The sequence below is a fragment of the Glycine soja genome, chromosome 20 (genome assembly GCF_004193775.1).
Source record: "Glycine soja cultivar W05 chromosome 20, ASM419377v2, whole genome shotgun sequence".
In the NCBI taxonomy this organism is placed as follows: Eukaryota; Viridiplantae; Streptophyta; class Magnoliopsida; order Fabales; family Fabaceae; genus Glycine; species Glycine soja.
The window spans coordinates 36,336,298-36,362,719 of record NC_041021.1 but is presented as its reverse complement, the minus strand read 5'-3'; the positions used below and the strand labels follow the sequence as shown (position 1 = coordinate 36,362,719).

Here is a 26,422-nt window from a genome sequence, read left to right as displayed (position 1 = left end):
CCAATAACAATATACCCGGTCAATAAATATATAAGTCCCTAAAAATTGGGAAACAACAAATTAGAAAATAAAGAATAGAAAAGGCTTGCATTTAAAATTTTAAATTACAAATGAAGAATATTAACCAACACAATGTAGGGCATAGAATCGGGTTTGTGAGGTTCAAGTGATTGAAATGCAATTACAGCTTGCAAGCATTATACACTGATGCAGAGGAGCATGGTGGGAAGCCTTTTTACATTTTTAACTATTTCCTTTAGCTATAGTTGTTCTGTTGATGCAATAGTTAGTTAGCTATAGATATATTTGATCAAAAAATTATAAACAAATCAAAGAAACTTATAAGCTTCCCAAAATTCTTATCAAACACATTTTGAATTTGTATACAGAACTCCCTTTGGTATACGTAAACCATTCATTCAATTCAGTCATCGATTGCTAAATATAACACTAATATTATAGCAAATGTTTTCCAAATAAATTATGTTGGAGCATTTATATAACAGAAAAGAGTTATTAGTTTGAATTAATGCAATATACTAGTTCGTTGGAATAATTTAAAAGTAAAAGCGCTCATTTTATTACCATTTGTGCTTATTTTTTATATATAAATTTTGTTTATATTTGTACATTTTGGATCGTAAGCTTTAAATCAAGATTTGCTTTTATTTATTTGTTTAGGATGTTGTTGTTTGGAATTTTAGGGATCTTAATAAAATATCAATAATTACCGGAAACACATTACGTTAGATTATCAAGAGGGGTTGTGAAAAAATCTCTGGATCCATGATAAGCAGCAAAATTGATGAGTATGAGAAACTATTGGTTTTGTGTTTTTCCTTAACCAAATCACTATTTTCCTTTTGGAACCTTAGGATTCTCGTCAGATGGAGAGAAAAAAATATAATTTCTGATTTTGGTGTATTAGGGACAACAACTTTGCTTTAAGTTTTAACATGTTTTCGCTTATCAAGCTCATATTAATTTCTGATGATAGTCCAATAGGCTCACCAAATTAGATCACTTTTACTGAGCCCATAAATGTAAATAACTAATATAAATGATAAATATAATATGTAGCCCACACTAATTAATTAATTAAGAATTATAAAATTCCTAACAATCTCACACTTGAGTTTCATATTAACCTTAATCATTTATATTGCAAAACTCTTTAGACACGCAACCGTATGTTATTTACTTTTAGACTTTCCTTAAACAACCTGGTCTATCTTATATAGTAACACAGAACCATTGCAATTTTCCTCACAATCCAACGTGATTGAGCCACAATGGTCACCAATGTCACATATACTTGATAACATAGATCAAATATGGATAAGCGGCATGAAAATAACATGAAATGTGATCTCATTCATGTTCATTTCCAACTAGTCCAAACTTTATTCATTATAGAGATCAATCCAAACACAATATAAATATTGCAAACAAAACAAGTTCAGAATGAAATGATAACCTTCAACTTTATTTTATAGAAAATCAATCTATACAAATATCTGAAAAACGTAAGGCATATATAGAACATAAATGAGACTCCCACTAAACTAAGGTACTATAAGGAGTCACTCCCATATGAGCAGTGTGCTCATGAAAAATTTTAGGTACCAAACCTTTCATAAGTGGGTTAGTTAGCATATCATTAGTCCTTAAATGTTTTATGGAAATCTGTCTATTCTGAACTCTTTCTTTAACAACCAAAAACTTGATGTCAATAAACTTTGATTTGGTTGCACTCCTATTGTTATTGAAATAAAGAACTGTTGAGTTATTATCACTAAATCTTTAATGGTCTTTCAATGTTGTCAACCACACGCAAACCAGTGACAAAATTTCTTAGCCATATCCCATGGTTGGATGCCTCAAAACAAGCAATGAACTCTGCGGCCATGGTCGAAGAAGCTATGAGAGTCTGCTTAGCAGACTTCCAAGAGATAGCTCATCCAGTCAACATAAATATATATCCAGATGTGGAGCGTTTGCTATCTTGACATCCAGCAAAATCAGAGTCTGAGTATCCAATGATCTCCAAATTCTCAGACTTCTAACAAGTGAGCATGTATCATTTTGTTCTCTTTAGGTAACGCATCACACGTTTTGCTGCTTTCCAATGCTGCATTCCAGGATTACTCAAATATCTGCCCAGAACTCCTACTACAAATGCTATATCGGGATAAGTGCAAACTTGAGCGTACATTAGATTTCCTACTACTGATGTATAAGGAATCTTTTGCATCTCTATTCTTTCAAGGTCATTATTGGGGCATTGTTTGAGACTAAATTTGTCTCCTTTAGCTATCGAGGTATCTCCTGGTTTACTATCTTTCATGCTGAATCTATCTAGGACCTTATCGATATAACTCTCTTGTGACAACCTTAGGATACCTTGAAAGCGATCTCTTAGTATCTTGAGTCCTAATACAAAAGAGGCTTCCCCAAGATCTTTCATCTCAAAAAATTTTGTCAGAAATTTCTTAGTCTCTTGTAAGAAGCTTATATCGTTGCTAGCAAGCAGTATATCATCGATATATAACACCAAGAATGAGTATTTACTCCCACTAAACTTATGGTATACACAATCATCAACTGCATTTGGTTCAAAATCATATGAGGTAATGACTTGATGGAACTTGTAATACCATTGACGGGAAGCTTGTTTCAAACCATAAATGGATTTATTTAGTTTGCAAACCATAGACTTTGAGTCACCTGATACAAAGTTTTTTGGTTGCATCATATAAATTGTTTCTGCAATGTCACCATTTAGAAACGTAGTCTTAACATCCATCTGATGTAGCTCTAAATCATAATGAGCTACCAGTGCCATTATTATTCTAAAAGAATCCTTTGAAGATACTGGAGAAAAGGTTTCTTTATAGTCAATGTCTTCCTTTTGGGTAAATCCTTTAGCGACTAGACGAGCCTTATATCTCTCGACATTGCCCTTTGAATCCCTTTTGGTTTTAAATATCCATTTGCAACCAATAGGTTTCACACTTTCAGGCAATTCGACGAGATCCCAAATGTCATTGTCTTGCATAGATTTCATCTCATCCTTCATGACATTGATCCAGTTTTGAGATTTAGAACTACGCATGGCTTGACAGAAGTTAATCGGATCATCCTCTGTTAAACCAATGTCATCCTCATGTTCTTGGAAAAACATAATATAATCATTAGGGATTGCACTTCTCCTCTCTCTATCAGATCTCCTTAATGGCACTTCTTAAGGTTGTTGAGGTTGTTGTATAGGTATTTGAGGAAGAACCTCATCGTTGTCTTGTTCTTGAACAATGTCATCAACAATAGTTTGAACATTGTTTTCTATTACTGAAGTTGTTTCTTGAACAGCAATAGGTATGAGGACTTGAGCACTGTCAATAATAGGTTCTTCCTCAAAAACAACTTTCCTTATATTATCTTCCTTCCCAAACTTAACTTCCTCAAGAAATCTTGCATTTCCCATTTCAAATATTGATCTTAAAATGGGATCATAAAACTTATAGCCCCGAGAGCGTTCAACATAGCCAACAAAATAGCAGCTAATTGTTCTTGAATCCAACTTTCTTTCATGTGGCCTATAAGGTATGTTAACTCGTTGACAAGTTCACCAAATTGTCACAAGTAGTAAAGTACTCGGAAGTCCGAGTGTCGAATCCACAGGGACTTTGTTTGTACTTAGAATAATGCAAACCCAATTTACAAGCAAGAGATAATAAATTTAAAATAAAAAATAGAAAAAGATAGAAGGTAAGGTGATGCAAGCTCCATTGGAGCTTGTAGGCCTAGGATCATCTTCATCAATGGATTCCTTTGCTTCTTGGAAGATGAATGGCAGCGGAATGGAGAAAGGAAGAGAGAGAGGAGACGCCACTTCAAGAAGAAGATGAGTCTAGAAGAAGCTCACCACCATAGGAGGCCATGGATAAGAGATTGGAGGAAGAAGGAGATGAATGAAGGGAGAGGGAGAGAAGAGCACGAAATTTTGTACTCTAAATGAGCTTTGAAATCTGAAGTTTAATATTCAAATGATCAAAGTTGAAAAAAATGCACACACATGACCTCTATTTATAGCCTAAGTGTCACACAAAATTGGAGGGAAATTCAAATTTCACTTGAATTTGAAATTGAATTTGTGGAGCCAAAATTTCACTAATTATGATTAGTGAATTTTAGTTATGGTTCAGCCCACTAATCCAAGATCAATTCCAAGATTCTCCACTAAGTGTGCTTAGGTGTCATGAGGCATGAAAAGCATGAAGGGCATGCACAAAGTGTGACTATATGATGTGGCAATGGGGTGTAGTAAGCAAATGCTCACCTCCCCCTCTAAAATTTAATTGGATTGGGCTTCTACCAATTCAATTAAATTTATTTCCTACCACACACATCAAATATCCACTTAGTGCATGTGAAATTACAAAACTACCCCTAATACAAAAACTAGTCTAGGTGCCCTAAAATACAAGGGCTGAAAAATCCTATATTTCTAGGATACCCTACCTACAATATGGAGCCCTAAATACAAGGACCTAATATAATGACATCCTAGTCTAATATGTACAAAGATAATTGGACCCAACCTTGGCTCATGGGCTCAGAAATCTACCCTAAGGCTCATGAGAACCCTAGGGCCTTCTCTTGCATCTTTGGCCCAATCTTCTTGGAGTCTTCTATCCAATGCCCTTGGGGGGTAGGATTGCATCATTCCCTCCCCCTTGAAAATGATTTGACCTCAAATCCAGAGGTTCTTGAAAGTCATTAATTTTTCCCTCAACACCTGTAAAAAGAATAAAAGCATATGTATTAGTGATGTTGGGTATGTTAGAGTACGGTAAGGACTTGAAACCCCTTTCCTGGTCATCTTCCCATAAGAGAATATAGTTCCTCACCAACTCAATGAGTGGTGCTACAAGTATAGAAAAATATGGGACAAACCTTTTGTAAAAGTTTGTTAAGATATTGAAGCCCCAAATTTCTCTTATACTTGGTGGAGTAAGCCACTCAGGAATGACCTTTATTCTCTTAGGGTCCATGGGAAGCCCTTGATCACTATTTAAAAAGTTAAGGAAAGTAATGGAATAAAACATACCTTTTTCATTATTTTCATGTTGATTATTCCTACAAAAAATTACGACAAACCTAAGGTGTCCCACATGAGCACCTAGGTTTGCATTGAAACAAAAAATAAGAACAAACCTACCTAATGAGTTCCTATGTACACAAATGATGAAGATGTTGGGTGCATGAGTGATTTTACAAAAGAGTGTTGCACCACTCAACACATTCATGATACCACCTATCATAGGGATTTGGTGCCTAATAATACCTATTTTAGACACCAACAAAGCACAAGGATTTAAGCTCTTGCGAACCAAATCCTCATCCAACAACTCCTTTACTTGAGGAATAACCTCAAGCTCAAGAGGTATGGTGGTGCTAAGGGATTTTTCCCTTGACAGGAGAAGGTAGAAATTTTTTTTAAGAAGGAGTGCTCTTTTAATATCACATTTTGTTGCAAAATGATTTTCCTTGTTAACAATATTCTTGGAGAAATCCTTTTCCTCCTTTTCCTTCCCCTTGGCCTTTGAAGACAAGGCCTTACTATCCTTCTTTTTCTTTTGTTTTTCTAATTTTTCTTCCTCATCCCTCTTATCTTTCATAGTTAGTTGATCTTTGGCCACCTGTGAAGGTGTTTGAGGATACAACACAAATTTAGTGCCAAGATGGGTGAGGGTAATCTCATTAGTTAGGCCATTATAAATGATCTTCCTATCAAATTGCCACGGCCTTCCTAAAAGAATATGTCCTGCCTCCATGGGAACTATATCACAATTAACTTCATCCTTATATGTCCCAATGGAGAAAGGTATCTTCACTTGTTGGTTAACTATCATTTCCCCTTGTTCATTGAGCCATTGAAGTTTATAAGGTTTTGGGTGGGGAATGATAGTGAGGTTCAACTTGGAAACTAATCTTGTGCTACAACAATTGCAACAAGATCCACTATCCACAATGAGAGAACAAGTTTTATCTAAAATTTTGCATCTTGTATGAAAGATGTTCTCTCTTTGGGATTGAGATAGATCACAAGATTGACCTCCAAGGAGCCTTCTAACCATTAAGAGGTCACCTTCTTCTTGGGGGTAGACTTCCTCACTAGACTCTTCACCCCTTACTTCATCTTCACTTCCACTAGAGGAAGGGCAAGAAGTAGTCTCCTCTTGACTACTATAAATGTCTTGACCCCTCATGATCATGGTTTTCTTTGTGGGGCATTGAGAGGCAATGTGACCTCTCCCAAGACATTTGAAGCATTTAATGTTGCTAGTCCTTTCTTGGGAACCAGTCTTAAGGGTGTATTTCTCTATGGTCTTACCCTTATCTTTCTTGGGTTTTGAAGGTGCAGCCCCTAAAATTCCATGGGCTTGGTCCTTCCTTGGATAAGAGTGAGAGCCATAAGATTTTGAAGAAGGCTTTCTTTTAAGTTGTTGCTCCACTCTTATACAAAGTTGGACTAGCTCATCTAGGTCCCTATATGGAAGGAGTTCAACCTTGTCCCTCACTTCCATATTGAGCCCACTAAGGAACCTAGCTATGCTTGTTCTTTCCTCCTCCCTAAGTCTAGCTCTTAAAAGGAGTAGTTCCATTTGTTGTCTATATTCTTCAACACTCATACTCCCTTGTCTAAGCCTTTGGAGCTTGTCCATAAGCTCCCTTTCATAGTAGGAGGGAATGTGCCTCTTCCTAAGGGCACTCTTAAGATCATTCCAATACTCTACTGGAGGATCCCCATGAATCCTTCGTTCTTTAACAAGGGAAGTCCACCAATAGAGGGCATACCCTTGAAAGCTAAGGGTAGCCAATGGAACTTTTCTCTCTTCGCTAATATGATGGCAAGCAAAGAGTTGTTCAACCTTCATTTCCCAATCTAAGTAGGCCTCAACATTATCTTTTCCGTGGAAATATGGGAGGCTAATGTTAACCTCTTGAGGCCTTCTATCCTTTTCTCTTCTTTGGGAGTGATGTTTAGTATGTGAACTATGACGCCCTCTATAATAGTCGCTAAGTTCTTCACTTAAACTCTTGCAAGAGTCATGACTACTATAGGAGGCATGTTTTTCTCTTTTCATTTCTTTCATTATTTTTCTTCTTTCTTCCTCTCTTATTTTCTCTCTTTCATCTTGACTTATTTCTTCCACTCTTTTTTTACCTTTTTCTTTTCTCTCTTGTTTTTCTTTCCACAACTTAAGGGATCTCAACTCATCTAATATCTTATACAAGGGGTCCTTAGGAGTAGAACCCTCACCATTAACACTAGATGAAGAATGAAGACTCATGTTGGTTCCTAAGTTATGGTTCTTTCTTGTTGGGGGTTTGAAAGAAAGGTAAAAGAAACTATGGTTGAAACTAGCTAAAATAAACACTAAAAGAGGTGTGAAAGAGAAGGTAAAAACTAATTGGTAAAAGGCAAGCTATCTAGACAGTTTGACAATGGAGGGTAAAGGAAATAAGCTATGAAAGTAAGCAAGAAATTAAAGTGCAAGAAATGCAAACTAGGCGGATCCTAAGAGTGTTTGGATGACCTCATTTAAGGTTCCCAACAAAATACTCACTATCCTAAGGGAAAATTGCCTAAAATTATTACACACAAATGGAAGTAGGGTGACCTAGCGGAGGCTCCCAACTTACTTCCAATGAAAGGCCTTTTTGTTACAAAATTTGAAAGCAAAGCAAATTGCCAATTACAAAATTACAAAGAAAAAAAAAGTCCTCAATTGTGGTGGCTATTCTCTCTTTAGTGTTTCACTCAATTTGGAGTGTTTCTTAGTCCAATAGTTCTTAAGGTGGTTGGCCCCTTTCTTCTTGACTCAAATTCTTCAAGATATGGCACCAATCCTCCTTTCCAATTCCCTATATGGCAACTCACAACCAAGGAAACAAAGAGACAAGCAATAACCAAAGACCAAAAAAAATGAAATGAAAGCTAAACCAATAGAGTTTTAACAAGACAAATTTCCAAGGATTATTCAACAATTAAAGCAATGGAAAGCACAAAAAAGCAAGCTAGGACTCAAAGAGAAACCTAGAATGGCTCTAGAGTAGAGTAGAAAAACTCTAAAAAAAAAACGACTCAAGAAACCTCTAGTTTTGGCACTTGTTTTCACAATAATTTTCAATTTAAATTTCAGAACTAGGATTGGTATAAAATAGGCACCAATTATAGAACAAATTTTGAGCCAAAACAACAAGCACACTTTCCTTTCACTTTTTTTTTTCCTGGACACTGATTTGTCTGCCAACTTGTGCGATTTTTCTTATTTTTTCCTTTAATCCAAATAGCTTGGTTCTTTTTTTATAATTTTGTTCCAGATGTCTAGAAAATTCAGTAAAAGTTTCAGCTCAAAAAACGTAGTGACCAATTCCCAGTAATTTATACAAGTTCGTATGTTCAAGCTGCCAGCACCAGCGATTTCAACCTAGAAATCAAGAGTAGTGTTTATGTTGCTTAAGGCTTGGATAGTTACAATTTGTGTTTGCTTATGCTCAATTATCTTGAATAACACAATTAAAGAGAGCTTAAGACTTATTTTGATTCACAAATCCAGCCACAACTCAGCACCACAACTCAACTTCATCATAGGCATCATGTAGGAAACTTAGAAAAAAAAAAAAGTTCAACAACAAGACTACTTCTAGGAATTGATTTAGAACATGTTATGAACTAAATAACATGCATGAATTAGACTCAAAATTCAAAAGATAGGCTAAGAATGACAAGAATACATGAACAAATGTATCTAGAATTCAATCAACAAAATAAAATTCAACACAAACTTAGAACATAATGTGACAATTACTATGACTAAACATGACTCTAAGACAACATGGATTAAGTGATTTACACTTAGATTTTTGTGTTTTTTTTTTTCTAATCAATATTTTGGAAGAAAATTTAGATCTAAGGTTCAGCACAAGAATATTATGAATGAAAAATGATAGAACCTAAAATCAACACAAAAATAAGATTCAAGACTAGATCTACAAAATTTGAACCATAGAAATGCAAGAACAAGTGTAGATCTAAGATTTAATCGGTTTATTTTTTTGAATCTACTCTAAACAGCACCAAACCACAAGACAATGGAGGATATACATGGAGAATAAGATGAAAAACAAGGAATTAAAGAGAATTCACCGAACAAAAAGATAGAGGAAGCAAAAGAACATCACCTAGATGAAGATGCTCTTGATACCACATGATGCAAGCTCCATTGGAGCTTGTAGGCCTAGGATCTTCTTCATCAATGGATTCCTTTGCTTCTTGGGAGATGAATGGCAGCGGAATGGAGAAAGGAAGAGAGAGAGGAGACGCCACTTCAAGGAAAAGATGAGTCTAGAAGAAGCTCACCACCATAGGAGGCCATGGATAAGAGCTTGGAGGAAGAAGGAGATGAATGAAGGGAGAGGGAGAGAAGAGCACGAAATTTTGTGCTCTAAATGAGCTTTGAAATCTGAAGTTTAATATTCAAATGATCAAAGTTGAAAAAAATGCACACACATGACCTCTATTTATAGCCTAAGTGTCACACAAAATTGGAGGGAAATTCAAATTTCACTTGAATTTGAAATTGAATTTGTGGAGCCAAAATTTCACTAATTATGATTAGTGAATTTTAGTTATGGTTCAGCCCACTAATCCAAGATCAATTCCAAGATTCTCCACTAAGTGTGCTTAGGTGTCATGAGGCATGAAAAGCATGAAGGACATGCACAAAGTGTGACTATATGATGTGGCAATGGGGTGTAGTAAGCAAATACTCACCTCCCCCTCTAAAATTTAATTGGATTGGGCTTCTACCAATTCAATTAAATTTATTTCCAACCACACACATCAAATATCCACTTAGTGCATGCGAAATTACAAAACTACCCCTAATACAAAAACTAGTCTAGGTGCCCTAAAATACAAGGGCTGAAAAATCCTATATTTCTAGGATACCCTACCTACAATATGGAGCCCTAAATACAAGGACCTAATATAATGACATCCTAGTCTAATATGTACAAAGATAATTGGACCCAACCTTGGCTCATGAGCTCAGAAATCTACCCTAAGGCTCATGAGAACCCTAGGGCCTTCTCTTGCATCTTTGGCCCAATCTTCTTGGAGTCTTCTATCCAATGCCCTTAGGGGTAGGATTGCATCATAAGGTAAAGAAAAGATAAAGGATTTAAAGATAAAATTAGAAGATAAAGGAAAAGATAAAAGAATTAAAGATAAAATTAAAAGATAAAGAAAAAGATAGAAGATTAGAAAAGTGAAAGATAAGAAAGATAAAAGATTTAGATATAAAAAAAAAAGATAAATTCAAGATAAGATAATATTGGGAACTGACTTGCCTAGCCTGCCTAGGATGTATGAGTTTATGATTTTTCTTTACCAATTCAGGTGATTCTATCCTACCCACATCTATTCATTTACTTGTCCCTGATGCCTCACAATGACAAGCTTATTTTACCTATCTATCTCCCAAATGTCTTTGCGAAGACTCAATTGATAAAATGCGTGAAGTTCTAATTCTAGATGTTTGCTTTGACGCATGGACATAATGCAATCACTCCATGTCTAGCAATGATTTTATTATGATATCTTTTCTTCTTGTTCTATTAGAAGTTATCCTCTCCCGAGCGTCTAACCCCTACAACTAATGCATGCATATCTTCTTTAAATCTTATTTAGAAGTTATCCTCTCCTGAGCATCTAACCCTTAATAGAATATAAAAAGATGAGTATGCAAGATAAAAATAGAAAAGAAAATAGGAAAGAAAAACCTGGTATTGCATTGATAAATAGTGAAGAGTAAATCATACATCGCATTGGCTTCTAGGGCTGCCAGGCCCTAACTAAGGGTTTAGCCACTCATGGCTATTGAGGGCTTTACAATGAGAAGGGGGTGAAAGAAAGAAAGGGAGTAAATGAAACCCCTATTAGTGGGGGTTCTATGGTGGTGTACGTTCTCCTTTGGACTGACTCTCTATTTATAGTTGTTGAAGTGGGCTTTGGACCTTCGTAGGCGCCCTTAGCGCGACACCCCGTGCTTAGCGCGTTCAGATCGCGCGCTTAGCACCTGCTGCACGCTCAGCGTGTGCTTCTGTTGGATCACGGGCTTAGCGCGAAATGCGCGCTCAGCGTGTGTTGTCAGTCTTCGAGCTTACCGCCTCACTTAGCGCTTGTGCTTCCTAGCCCGCTTAGCGCGTGTTGCGCGCTAAGCGCGAGCTCTGGGCTGGGCCTTTTCTGATTTCTTCTTTTTTTCTTCGTTATTTCCCACTTTTTGCTTTTAGCACCTCCAATTTTTATATGTGCAGCCAAAATTTAAACAAAACATCAATTCTTTAATATTTAAGTGCAAATAACCGCTAAATAATTATTTTTAAAGACAATTTTGCCTTATTTTCTATTATCAAAATACAATTATTTAACAGTTATCAAGGTCGCGCCTCAATCGGACAACCCCAAATATGCAAATGCTTAATGCTTGACTTTTTGCCAATCCAAAGTTCATAAAGGGGTTTTATTAACTGCTTTACTTGGCACACTATTAAGGATGTAAGCTGTGGTCTTTAAGGCTTCTCCCCAAAGTGACTCTGGCAAAGAAGAATGACTAACCATACTTCTCACCATATCCTTAAGAGTTCAGTTTCGTCGTTCTGCAACACCATTCATGCTAGGTTTGCCTGGCATAATGTATTGCGGAACAATTCCACACTCTTTGAGAAAAAGCACAAAAGGTCATAGACATTGTTCTCCTGATCCATCATATCTACCATAGTACTCAGCACCACGGTCAAATTTGACAACTTTAATTTTCTTTCCAAGTTGAAGTTTAACTTTAGCCTTGAAACTCTTAAAAACGTCTAGGGATTGGGACTTCTCATGTATCAAATAAAGGTAGTTGTATCTAGAGTAGTCATCTATGAACGAGATAAAGTATTGTTTCCCATTCCAAGGTGTTGGAAAAGGACCACAAATGTTTGTATGTACCAGTTCTAAGATGTCTTTAGCTCTTTCGGGACCTAATTTCCTTATGTTTGTTTGTTTTCCCTTTATGCATTCAACACAGACTTCAAAGTCTGATAAATCTAAAGGTTCAAGAATTTCATCTGACACAAGTCTCTGAATTTTCTATTTAGAGATATGACCTAAGCGTTTGTGCCATAAAGTGGTTGAATTCTCTTTTAATTTCCTTTTTGTACCACGTGAATTTTTTTGTAGTATTTCATTATAGGAACAATTAACATCCAACATATATAGATTATCAATTAAGGAACCGGAACCAATCAAATTCAAATTCTGGTGGAGACTAACTTTATTGTTTCCAAATGAACAAGAAAAACCAAATTTGTCCAAACTAGAAATAGAAATTAAATTTTGTCTAAAAGACGGTATAACAAAAGTTTCAAACAAATCCAAATAAAATACAGTCTTTAACTACAATCTAAAAGTTCTTATAGCCTCCACTGTAACCTTTTTGTCATCGCCAACAAATATGACTCTTTCATCATTACTTGGCAGTCAGCTCCACATGAAACCTTGCATGGTTACACTTATGTGAGTAGTAGCATCAAAATCTACCCATCAAGTATCTTTAGGTACAAAAGCTAAATTAACTTCAGAATAAACAAGAGCAAGAGATTTACCTTTCTTTACACTTCATGTGACGTACTTGGGACACTCTTTCTTCATGTGTCCAAACTTCTTGCAGAAGTAGCAGGTAAATTCCTCATCCTTCTTTGGTTTCTTTTGCTGAGAAGACCCTTCAACAGCATCCTTAGTTTTGTTTCTTTTCTTATTCTGAGAGGTGGAGCTTAAATGAGCACTTTCAGATCTATCTCTCTGCAACCTCTCTTCCTCTTGCACACAGTGAGATATAAGCTCATTAAGAGACCATTTGTCCTTCTAAGTGTTATAACTCACTTTGAATTGCTCAAAGTGTGCAAGATGTGAGATCAAAACTAAATGCACAAGCAGGTCTTCACCAAGCTCTAACTTAAATGCTTTCAGTTTAGATGTCAAGTTAAACATTTCCATTATGTACTCCCTTATATTACTTTTGCCCTTATACTTCATGGAGATGAGTTTAGCCAAAAGGTTACTCGTCTCCGCCTTCTCATTTTTGGCAAAGTACTGTTCAATTTTATCAATAATTTTTTTTGCATTTTCACCCTCAAAAATAGAACCCCGAAATGCTTCTGGAATAGAGCGCTTCATGATCATAATGCACATTCAATTGGAACGATCCCATTTCTCAATTTTAACCTCATTGGAGGCTTCCGAAGTGGAAGTGGGTCATTCCGTTCTTAGTGCTAAATCCAAATCCATACAGTTGAGAGCAATTTCTACGACTTCCTTCTAGACCTTAAAATTTGTCCCATTTAGCACAGGGATACTGTTCACTTGAGCAGATACATTTGCAGCACTAGTAACAGAAACTGAATAATAATAAAAATAAAAATAATTACATGCTCACAAATATGCCAATAAGTTATATAAAATATATATATATAACAAGACATGTGCAAAATAGTTCACATAACAATCCATCACAAGATATCTAGCACAACATTAATTCATAGTTTTTGGACGGAGAAATTAATTTGTAATTGGTACTCTTAACGCAATAATCAAATATTGACAATAAATTCTATCAAATCATAGTCTTTCTTTGAACCGATTATAATTCACATGAAAATACCTTATAATTGTCACACATTTATCATCACAGGTACAAAATTATTTGGTCAAATTGTGTCTTCCTTTGGACTGAGCACAATTCGCATAAATAATTTTATACTAATATCTATGCAATTTTAATTAAATTAATTTATGCAATAAAGATTGCTTTGACAATATATTTTTTCAATCAACTCAATCAAAATTACCAGACATAAAAAATGAATAATTTTCAGGGTTTATAATTTCTGAATTTACATCAAAACATAATGGGAATCACCAATTAATACACATAATTCAGATATAAAAACAAGGAAAACAAAAATAAAATGCAAAAGCCAAATTGCATTTAACAATACGCAACAGTGGTTTTCTTATGATAATATAATAAAATTGAAGATTATGTATCACATGTATATCATGTCATGGAATGTATGGCATGCATAAGGAAACAAAACCAACAGCCATAAAAAAAACACGTGAACGAGAAACAAAAATGACTGATTATTCTGGAGTGAGAAAAAAAATAGTTTTCTCATGAAATCCAAACGCAAAACATGAACGCACATATGATGATTATTATATCCTGATCAAAAAGGAAAAAAGAAAAAGAAATTTCCAAACTTACAATCATAATTATAATTGCAAAGATAAAATCCCAAAATAAAATAAAGGTTCATGTAACAAAATAATACAAGTATAACACAAATCAAATAACTTTAATTCCCAATAATCTAACAATAATGGTGGCTCTGATACCACTTGTTTGAATTTTTAGGGATCTTAATAAAATACCAATAATCACCGGAAACACATTACATTAAATTATCATGAGGGGTTGTGAAAAATACCTGAATCCATGATAAGCAGCGGAATTGATGAGTCTGAGGAATTGTTGGTTTTATGTTATTCCTCAACCAAATCACGGTTTTCCTTTTGGAACCTTAGGATTCTCGTCAGATGGGGAGAAGAGAATACAATTTCTGATTTTGGTGTATTAGGGACCACAACCTTGCTTTAGGTTTTAACCTCCCATTATTCCCTAACGGGTCAAACTGGTTTCCGCTTATCAAGTCCATATTAATTTCTGATAATAATCTAATAGGCTCACCAAATTAGATCACTTTTATTGAGCCCATAAATGTAAATAACTAATATAAATGATAAATATAATATGTATCCCACACTAATTAATTAATTAGGAATTATAAAATTCCTAATAATTGTATCATTCTTTTGGATGCTTTTAAATTTGATTACTTTCATAAATGATAACTTCTGTCTAATCAATTCAATTTTGATTAAAAAGATAATATAAATGATATTGACTATTAAAAAAAGGTAAATTGCATCTTAATTAATTTAATTTCAATTTGTAAAAAATATAATTTATATCATCATTAATTTGATTACTTCTTTTTTTAAAAAAAAAAGAAGCAACTTACATCTATAATTAGTTAAAAACAATTTTAAAAATTTAACAAACCCAAAATGAATTTCCCTTGAGAAAAATACACAATTGAATCATGTTTATGTTATATATTTAATCAATGAAAACATGTTTCCATTGTGTAAGAGAGGTGCAAGAAATTTACACAATGTTGACAAAACACAATAGAATCACATTTTCATTGTATATTTTTTTTTACACCCCCTTTTATACAATAAAAACATGATTTCATTGTGTATTTGTCAACATAATCATGTTTCCATGAAAATGGTATTTTTGGAATAGAAATTTTTTTAAAGCACATGGATGTGTGAATAGTAGAAGTGTGAGAATAACACTTATTGGTTGGATTAGGAAATCTTTGTGACTAAAGTGGGAGTGTTGCTAGGTGCACCCACCAAAATTTATAAATGACAAAAATGTCCCTGGCTTCTTTTTTCCTTATAAAAGCTTTTTTTTTCAGAAATGCACACAGCTCCATTTTTGTTCGTGTGGCATTGTCTCTGGTTCGTGGGTTCATTGTGAACGATTAGGTGCAGTGTAGGTGAAGGTAAGTATTAATTTGAGTTAGTTAGATGGACGAAGATGAGTGGATGTATGAAATAATGTCTGAACAAGCAGATATGGATTATGAAAATGAAGAAGCATGTGGTGCGAATGAACCACATGTTGATTGTTCCGATGCGTTCAATACTTCTCAGGTTATAATGTTAATGTTTGTCAATGATTTAATAAAATGAATACTGGTAGAAAACTTAAATTATGTAGACTGCTTTGTAGGTGTTTGAGTGCTGAGAGGATGTTTTGCGGTGGGTTCGATCCGTTGCTCATGAAAACAGATTTGTGGCGGTGATTTTAAGGTCGAACACAAACACAGGTAGTAGAGAAAGGACTACATTTGTGTTAATTGGTTGTGAAAGGAGTGGCAAGTATAGGTGTAGGAAAAAAGAATTTATCAGAAGACATACTGGAACTAGGAAATATGGGTGTCCCTTCAAGCTTCATTGCAAGCCAATGGTTGGAGAAGAAGGTTGGATGGTGAAGTTGATTTGTGGAGTGCATAATCATGAATTGGCCAAGTCATTAGTTGGACATCCATATGCAGGGCGATTGACTAAAGCTAAAAAAACACCTATTGCTGATATGACGAAGTCCATGGTGAAGCCAAGAAACATTCTGCTAACTCTGAAGGAACACAATGTCAATAGTTGTACGACCATTAAACATATATACAATGCAAGAAGTGCATTCCGTTCTTCCATAAGAGGAAGCGATCTTGAAATGCAACATCTGATGAAGCTTCTTGAACGTGATCAGTATATCCATTGGTACAGAATAAAGGATGAAGACGTGGTTTGTGATATCTTTTGGTGTCACCCTGATGCAGTGAAGTTAGTCAACGCATGTGATTTGGTGTTTTTGATAGACAACACCTACAAAACAAACCAGTACAGACTCCCACTGCTCGATTTTGTTGGGGTGACACCGACTGGGATGACATTCTTTGTCGGTTTTGCATATGTGGAGGGTGAACATATTAATAATTTGGTCTGGGCTTTACAACACTTCCGAGGCTTTTTTTTAAAGTGTGATGCCCTCCCTGGAGTTATTGTCACTGACAGAGACCAAACATTGATGAATGCAGTAAAGGTTGTATTCTCTGATTGTACAAATTTGTTGTGCAGCTTTCACATAAATAAGAATGTGAAGGTCAAATGTAAATCACTAATTGGGCAAAAAAATGCTTGGAATTATGTCATGGATTGTTGGGGATGTCTGACTGATTGTCCTTCAGAACAACAATTTGATGAATGCCTCTAGAAGTTCGAAATGGCTTGCGCACCTTGGCCAATGTTTGTTGACTATGTCAAGGAAACATGGATAATACCACACAAGGAAAAATTTGTTTCCTCTTGGACTAATAAGGTGATGCACTTAGGAAACACAACAACAAACAAGTATGAAATTGTTCAACTATTTCTATTAACGTTGATGAATTGATGGAATTGTATTATTGTATATGTTTATTTTTATTTGTGTATTTGAAATGTAGGGTTGAATCTGTTCATTCGTCTTTAAAAAGATTGTTACAAAATAGCCTTTGAGACTTATGCAGTGTGTGGGATGCCATGAACAACATGATTACGTTGCAGCACACGGAGATTAAAGCATTATTTGAAACAAGTACACATGTCGTTGGACATGCGTTCAAAAAAACCTTATACAGGAGGCTTCTTGGAATGATTTCAAGGTATGCTTTAAATCAGATTGCTTCTAAATTAGAGCGTTTTGACTATGCTGGCAAGAATCCCTCAAGTTGTGGTTGCATGGTGAGAACCACGCTTGGTCTTCCATGTGCTTATGAGCTATCCAAATATGTTGGTGATTGCATCCCACTGGATTCAATCCATATGTTTTGGAGGAGACTAAGTTTTTCTGACCAAGGGTTATCTGAGCCCGAAGTGAGCATCAAGACAGAAATAAAAACAATATCCAAAAGATTCGAAGAACTTGATGTTTGTGGCAAGTTTACTCTGAAGACAAAACTTTGGGAAATTTCATACCCTGATCAGAATTTGATGTGTCCTCCTTCGGAAAAAGTTAACACAAAGGGGGCACCGAAGAAAGTTATGAGCAGGAACCCAAGGTCAACAAAGCACAATCCATCTTACTGGAGTATGTGGATGCCTTTGAATCTATACAAAATAGCAATTCGTCGGTGAGGCGTACTGCATCATCCTCTGAGCAACCGAATCGAAGAACGATGATGCCCATGTTGGACCAGTTTCAATCATTTATGCATGACTTCATTGATAAGATTGTTGATGTCAAAGTTGATGGTAATTGTGGATATCAGTCGGTTGTTGATTTATTAGGTATGGGTGAAGACTCTTGGTCGGTGTTCTGCAACCATCTGCTTAAAGAACTTGCCAGATTCTCAGAAGACTATATCAAGCTCTTTGGTGGCACGAAGAGATTTGAGGAATTAAGGATGTCACTACTTGTTGATGGGTTAATCAAGGCATGTAATTTATGTATTTGATTTTTAAAACTTAACTTTGAAATTAAGTTTGACGTGTATATTTGTTTCACTCAGGTGACTACAGAAAAGTGGATGGATATAACGGACATGGGACATGTGATTGCATCAAGGTATAACGTAATCGTTGTATCATTGTCTAAACAACAAAGCACGACATTCTTTCCTCTTAGAAGTCAACCGCTAGCAAATTCTTCATTGCATCGTATAATTTGTATCGGTCATGTGAATGACAATCATTTTGTTGAGGTACATTGTAGATATGAAGTGTTTTTTTTTATATTTATGCAATGAGTTTTGTAGGATTGAGTTAACACTTTTTTCGCATGTACAACAAGTTTATTTAAAAGAACGTTGTCCCTTACCGCCTGTAGTATACTTATGGTTTAGCAATTATCATCCTCAAGCGAAGCCGTGACCAAATCCATATATTAGTATAATGCAGCATTACAAGAGCTTTGTGATGTTCAAGAGAGACTATGTTGATATAAATGATGATTGAACATGTAATTTATAATGATTGATTGTTTTGAATTGGATATTCACATTTATGTGTCTTTATATATTTGTTACGTCCACAACAAAATTATTACTTAATTCTAAAAAAGCATGTATGACATATCGTTGTCTGAGTTGACAACACATTGTGAAAAAACGTGTATGATAAATTGTTATCTGCATTAACATAAAGTGCATGAAAGGACCTTGCACGGTATGACTACACATGTAGTTCTGATGCAAGCTAAAGCATGTCACGTCATTGGTGTAATTGACAACACATACAAAAAGCATGTGCATGCGTATTTTTAATCTTTAAAAAATGCAGCACTGATATTAAAACTCATCTATATATATGACACAACCTAACACTGTAAAAAACCACAAGTTTCAATCGTAACCCAACTCTTACAAAAAACTATGGCATTCTTGGGAGAGACAACCAGTCAGACAGTTGTGAACTCCACATTGGGTTTTATTTTTCCAAATGGATCCATTGTTCACAACGACAGTGGTGTTTCCTTTCAAGCTTCCACTCCAGTTCCCATTCGAGTACCTAACAGTTGTGATTTTCAAACGCTAAAAACCAGAATACACAATACCCTTAAGCTAACTGACAAACAATTTTTGGATGAAATTTACTACCGACAGCCTTTCACATATGCAGGTAATCAATTTTGGTTTCAATGTATGCAACTGAAAGATGATGTTGATGTTAACACAATGTTAATGTGTAATTATGAATTTTCGTTTGTTGGTCCGATTGAGTTATTATGTAGCATTGCAAGAACCCCAAATGGTATTTTAAACTTACTTCAAACCACTATGATCCCTACTCATGATGCCCTGCTATATTACAATGGGAGGTGGAACATGTCACGCCAAAATGAGTTTGTTGGTTACTCGTTCACAGGAAAAAAATCCCAAAACGTTTGACATTTCCACCGGATGTACTATGGATGAACTGAAGGATTTGATCAAGCAAGTTGCGCCTCCTGGGATTCCCCCTTATGGTATTGATGAAACACAAATGGTAAGGCGATTATTTTTTCGGAAACCAAGTCACCATGAGTATTCAAAAAAAGGTATAAAATTTGAAATAATTGAACTCAAAACCAACGATGACGTGATGAAGGTTTTGATTGAGTCTAACTACTGGAAAAAGATTGGGCCAATAGAAATTTTAGCTATTTTCAGTAAACCTGTACTGAAAATGGAAGACGAGTTGTCCTTGTCGCAAAATTAACATGAGTTAGTTGTAGTATTTGATGCAAATTTAATTTCGTTAGACTATGTTGAAGTTAATGTACTGTTCGAATTCACGAATCGCATAATCGTTCTTTTTTCTGGAAATGGAAGATGAGTTGTCGTTCTCTGTTAAATTTGATTTCTACTACTTTTACTTTTTTGTCGATCTTGCAAAATTATTTTAAATATAAAAAAAACTATGGTCAGTTAGATGAGTTGTGGGCCTTGCACCAAGGAATTTTTTGTTTTTTTCAATCATCCCATTCATCAGAAAAAAAAAAAGATTTCTCATTAATTTGAAATTCATTAATTTGAAATTCAGTTAGAAGTTAATTTAAATTTGATTAAAAATTATTTTTATTAAAAATCAAATTCGTGTATTATTCAAACAATTCAACCTTAATTTTTATATTAACCATTTGTATTCAATCATTTGATTAACTTAAAGGAATGCTTAGATTATAAATAAATAAAACATACATTCAAGTAGAACTAAAATAGTCTATTTTAGAAATAAAAATATTTACAATTTTTTAAAGGAAATATTTACAATTATAAAACCTATACTTTATTTTTAAAAGTTAAAGCTGTGCAAAAAATATGAAAAGTTAAAATTGAAATTCTAAAAATTAAAATGAAAAGCATTATATTTGAAGTATAAATTCACTAGAAAATGAGTTATTTTCAATGAAATGTATTGGTGTAAAGATAGTCATGATCATGATCAGATATAAACATATTAAACCTTCTAGGGTTGGCCAAAAATTGGGGTTATAAGTAGTATGTATAAGTTTGTAGATTCTAATTTCTATAAGACTATTGTACACCAAGGGAAAAAAAAAATCTAAACTTATTTTAAATACTGATTCTTTTTTTTTATAATGTATGTTCATCATAATTTTTCTCTTGCTTAAGGGGGTAAAAATATTCTAGAAAAAATAAACCTATAAGTATATGGATTATATGCTACTTGGAGTAAATAAACTACACGTTGAGCTTAATTTTGACTATTTCAATTGATGAGCCTATCATTAGCTTGATTTGTTATTAATTTATTTTGTCGAGCCCTTGCATATTTAAAAAAACATATTTAATAGGCAGTGAGTTGATCACAATCCTATAATTATACCTAGTATAGCGATAATTAAATTTTAAAACATTTTTAAAAACACACTTTTCAAATAATTATTTAATAGGCAGCGAGTTGATCACAATCCTAATATCATCCATTAAGCTAGATTAGGCAAAGGGGATACACAATCAATGGAAATAAATAAAACTAATATTACTAATGGAAATAAATAAAAGCAACATTACTAATGAAATGGGTTCAAGTACAATAAATGTATATACATCGAATATCAATATAAAATATGTAAATAAACTACGCCTGATCCGTGCGTCGCCTGCGTTGAGGCCTAACATATACTAGCTGGTCCTGTGTGACACTTTTGGCCATCCTGAGACATTCTTCGATCACCTCATATGTCGATGAGCCTGGCGTGACCACCCATAGGCTCAGATAGCGCTCCAACCTCTCAGCAATCCCATAGCAAACTTCCTGTCAAATACAAAACAAACAGATTAGACAAATTATTATGAAAATATTGACGTAAATGACGTAAATTATTAGTATTATTTACCATTGCATGTCTAGGCTCGTCCACAGCGGGCCTTGCAGATGTCGATGGTGCTCCTGGCTCCAGCACGTGAGGGATATCTATCTCTGGGACCTGAGGGACGACTCGGGGTCGTGAAGCATGACCATCTAGTAGAGGATCTGATGCCTGGCCTGGTGTCATGAAAGGATGCGAAATGCGGAAGAACCGGTCTATGTAGTCGCTGGCACACTGACCTGGCACGGTGCACACTTCACCTGCTGCAACAATATGATCTGAATAGTGAATTCGCCTGTCGTGTATATCATCATACGACACCCATGAATTGACAGGTGGAGCATGAATGGTCTGGGTGTATCCAAACTGTCGTAGGACCCTCTCTGGTCGATAATACACAACAACGGGCCCCCAACGCAGGAGACCGGAATAGCATGAAATCATATGGAAGTCACGGACTGGTCAGTGCTCCCCATATGGGATCCAACAAACATCCAAAATCCGGAGTTGGTCCATGCGCTCCCTGTACACCGATGTACGTGTGCTCTTCACGATCTTCTTCGTAGCAATCCACCTACAGGCGCGCGGTGAATCCTAGTCGTAGTCCGGATCAGCAGTGACTTCGCGACCGAGGGAAAGTGCTCGTGTATCCAGCACTACAGAGGTAACATGAAAATCATAAACATTAATAATGAAAGTCTACAAACATTTAAAGTTAAACATTGTTGAACCTCAACGAATCAAAAACATGTTTGTTACATGCAGCAGCGTGATATAACCGCTAAGCTTCGGCTGGTGCTGATAGAAGCATCGTTGAGGTGGTCGTACATATGGACCAGCGTAGCTACTCCCCAGGCGTACCTCCCGGTCTGACTGAGGTCACGAAGGGCCTCCAAAAACACAACATGAACATTGGTTGCACTCTTGTTAGCAAAAAGAGTGCAACCCAGAAGATGAAGAAGATACGCGTGAGCCGCAGCTGTCCAATGACCTGCCTGGCATCGGCGCTCATAGATATCACATACCCATTGCAGGCGTACATACGATCCACGACAATGCACTGTCTCAGCCCTGGCAGCCTCTGCAGAGACCATCAATAAGTCCACCAGCATCTATACCGCATCATCCACGTGCAATGGCTGAAAGGCATGCAAGTCACCAACCACGGGCAGATGCAGAAGAGACGAGACGTCGTCCAGCACGATCATCACCTCTCCCATAGGGAGATGGAGACCTGACGTCTCCCGGTGCCACCGCTCGATAAACAATGACAAAAGTCCCCGATCGCCAGTGTCTACCGAACACGCGATCAGAGGACTTAGTCCTGTCCCAGGAACTAGGCCCTCAATGGCAGGGACAGGCCTGCCTAAACTATGGACCTTCCTCCCGTGAGAGGATAACTTCAACTCAGGACACTCCTGAATTGAAGTATAAAGGAACACATAATTTGTTAACATCATCATTTAAAGGAAAACAAATTTCAATGATAAAGTATAATTAACAAAACAAATTTCAATGATAAAGTATAATTAACAACTAACTAAAATTCAATATTATAAATACATCTCCCGTCCATACGCTGCCTGCAACGTGATCCGCATACTGGGTTAGCACGGATGGGTCGCTCGGACCACCTGGAAATCCCTCAGGCTCATTCTCAGCAGCCTGTGCGCCTGTATGTGCAGGAATGTCTACCCCAGTGTCCTCTACATCACCTCCTGCCATCGGCTCATCTGGAAATACGTCAGCCTCTGCCGTAGGGACCACTGGCTCATCGTGCTCAGCAGTGACAACTACTCTCTGCCTGTGTGTGGATGTGGTGGGCCATCGACGCTGCGGAGCATCATCGGAATCATCACGATCTCCTCTGCCCACACCTCTGCCAATAACGTGACCTAAGGCACGACCTAATTCTCAAGTCCTAACCATGATCTGCATATGAGTACCACAAATTCCATCACTGATTTCATTCACTCAAATTTCATTGGTCTAATGCAAATTTCATTGACTCAAAGTCATGCAAGTTGTCATGATTTAATTGACTGTAGGGCTTTCATTCACTCAATTATTTATTTTAAAAGTTGTCAGGATTTCATAAGATAGGAATAAAAACAATTTTCCTAACTTGCTACTCAATTAGGTTGCTTCACTACTTACTCTAAATGACAGCAACAACTACAAAAGACATTGGTAATAATAGAAGATATAAGACTAATCTTGGACATAATATTAAAACATCTACATGACTAAGCGGTTAAGACTCAAGACCTTTATTCTTGTCAACTAGATTCTACTAATTAAATTTGAATTTTAAAATGAGGCACAATAAGCCTATGCATTATCCTCATTTAAATTTTAATATGCACTCCAATGATGGCTTTTAGTAGAGTTGATCCATGATAGGCAATATATTCAACTGGGAAAGCAAATCAAATTATAAAAATATATGTATTTTTCAACAAATAACAGCTTCAAGGCCTAAAGGATTGTCCAATGCACCTGTTGTTTTCTGTATCAGATGTTATTTCTGTTGTCCAATCCACCATTGTGACTACTAAGGTCAAAATAAACAAAAAGTAACTTTTACTAAACATTGACTAGCAGTCTAACACTATACAATTAGTATATGCTTTTAAATCTATGTTTTCACCCATCTACTTGTTCAAGTTGACCTGGGACCATTAAATAACTAAACACCAAAATATCTACCATATAAGAGAGGATTCTTATGAGCATTTTCTCATATAATAGAAACTGAAGTTGGTCCATGTGATATTGTTAAATGGTTAAGAAAGGTTGGTTTAGCATGTTTAAGAAGCTATTTTTATGGGACACACATTCCTCACAAGAGAAGGTAAAATGTTTTTCCTCTTTGACTAAAATTCTTTTTCATAAAATTGTGCTGCTCAAGAGACATAAACCCCCTTTTTTTCAGAAGGAGAAAAGAAGAAGGCTTGAATAGTTGGGAGGGTTAAGACCAAGAGATTGCCTTCAATTACAACTCGAACTAGGCCAAGATGACCAAAATGTTGTGAACCAAATATAGTGTGCATAGTAAACCAAAAATGTAGTGTGCATAGTAAAATTTAATTCAAACCAAAAAAGCCCCAACAGGTTCCAAGAATATAATATACAACATCACAGTTACCAATGCTCTTGCTAAATTGACAAACCAAATTGTGACAACAATCTAATAATAAGAATCATCCAAATTACAAGTATTATTTAATCTTCTACCAAAGTAATACACAATGTTGAAAAAAAATTCTAAATATATAAAGTACATACAATTCAGAGTTCAAACAAACACCTTGTGAGAAAGAAACTCAATCCACCAACTTAACGAGTAACCTGCAAATTTCAGAACAAAAAGACACCAAATTCAAATGTTATTGTATTCTACAAATAATCCCCCAAATTTCAAAGTATTATAAACTTAATCAACTAACCCTAAATCCTAATTTAAAAAAAACTCACTATTTTTTAAATATTTCCCAATTTTAAAAATTAAAATTGAAGACTACGGATCAAGTTGATCCGTAAGATGTTTGATGAAACTTACGGATCAAGTTGATTCGTAAGCTTATTCTGGATCAACTTCATCCGGAAGAAGCTTACGGATCAACTTGATCCGTAACTATCATCAAACATCTTACGAATCAACTTGATCCGTAAGTTTCATCAAACATCTTACGGATCAAGTTGATCCGTAAGCTTATTCTAGATCAACTTCATCCGAAAGGAGCTTATGGATCAACTTGATCCGTAATCTTCAATTCTGCTAACTACTTTTTACGGATCACCTAAAAAACGTTTACGGATTAAATAACAATGTCGACAATCGAAGACGAAGAGCTGCTTACCTTGACAATGTCGACGCGGAGGGAGAACACCACCCTTAAAATGCTTGGGCTACTCAACACCAACGAGCACCACGATCGCAGAACACAGACTCCCGGCGCGGAGGAAGAAGACGACGCTCACGGGGGGAACGCAGCACGGAGGACCTCGACGGTGGGTCAAGCTTTTCTGAAACCTGCAACCACTTCACGCAAACAAAACGAAAGGAAGAAGAAGAAAAAATGGTGAGGGGTCACGAGGAAGAAGAAGGCCAACGCGGGAGGGAGGGAGGGAGAGAGATGAACCATTTTTTTTTAAAAAAAAAAATTGAGCCAAGGATACAAAGGTATTTTTGCATCAACTGCTGGGTGCACCAGCAAAAATGCTAGGTGCACCTAGCAACACTCCTAAAGTGGACCATAACTAACAAGGCCCAACTCAACTAGCCTAACCCAATGGAAGAGCCTCACTCCCTCTGAGAGGAGTATATCATAGATACGGCCTAAGAGAATATATCATAACCGAAGCTAAAGGAAGAAGAACCAAATTGGAGGATTCCAAGCTGCCATGAGTAATTCTAGTGGCTAAGTGTGAGCTTTGCAAAACTAACTTGTACGGGGGTTAGTACTATAAAACACTCTCTCTTGACTCTAAATAAACACCAATTAAAAAAAAGTCAAAATTCTCAATGTCACTAACTAGTAAGTACCATCCTTTTAACTAATTTATAACTTAAGTTTATTAATTTATAAGTTTATTTATTGAAATAGAAGACGGATCCAAGTGGGGGCAAACCCCTCCCTTCCCTAGATCATTTGTGTATATATGGAAAAAAAAAGTTTTTAAAAAATTAATAAAGGAAAATATGTATGAAAATTATGTTTTTTAGTTGAAATTTACTTAAAAATTTCTTAATAGCAGATCATATCTCTAATTTTATCCATAAAATTAATAATAAATATTTTTTAAAACTTAAA

General features: G+C 35.6%; 1 protein-coding gene and 1 pseudogene across 1 annotated transcript; one reads left to right on the top strand and one right to left on the bottom strand.

Moving 5' to 3' along the window:
- The first annotated feature begins 4,625 nt into the window (after positions 1-4,625).
- Positions 4,626-17,024, top strand: LOC114402056 (annotated as a pseudogene).
- A 5,175-nt stretch (positions 17,025-22,199) lies between these two features.
- Positions 22,200-24,151, bottom strand: LOC114402055. The gene is made up of 5 exons (XM_028364597.1): positions 24,105-24,151; positions 23,184-23,484; positions 22,769-23,023; positions 22,572-22,686; positions 22,200-22,261 (listed from the first exon to the last, which is right to left on the bottom strand). Exons 1-5 carry the CDS (start codon positions 24,149-24,151, stop codon positions 22,200-22,202), a joined length of 780 nt encoding a protein of 259 aa, XP_028220398.1.
- Between the last annotated feature and the right edge of the window lie 2,271 nt (positions 24,152-26,422).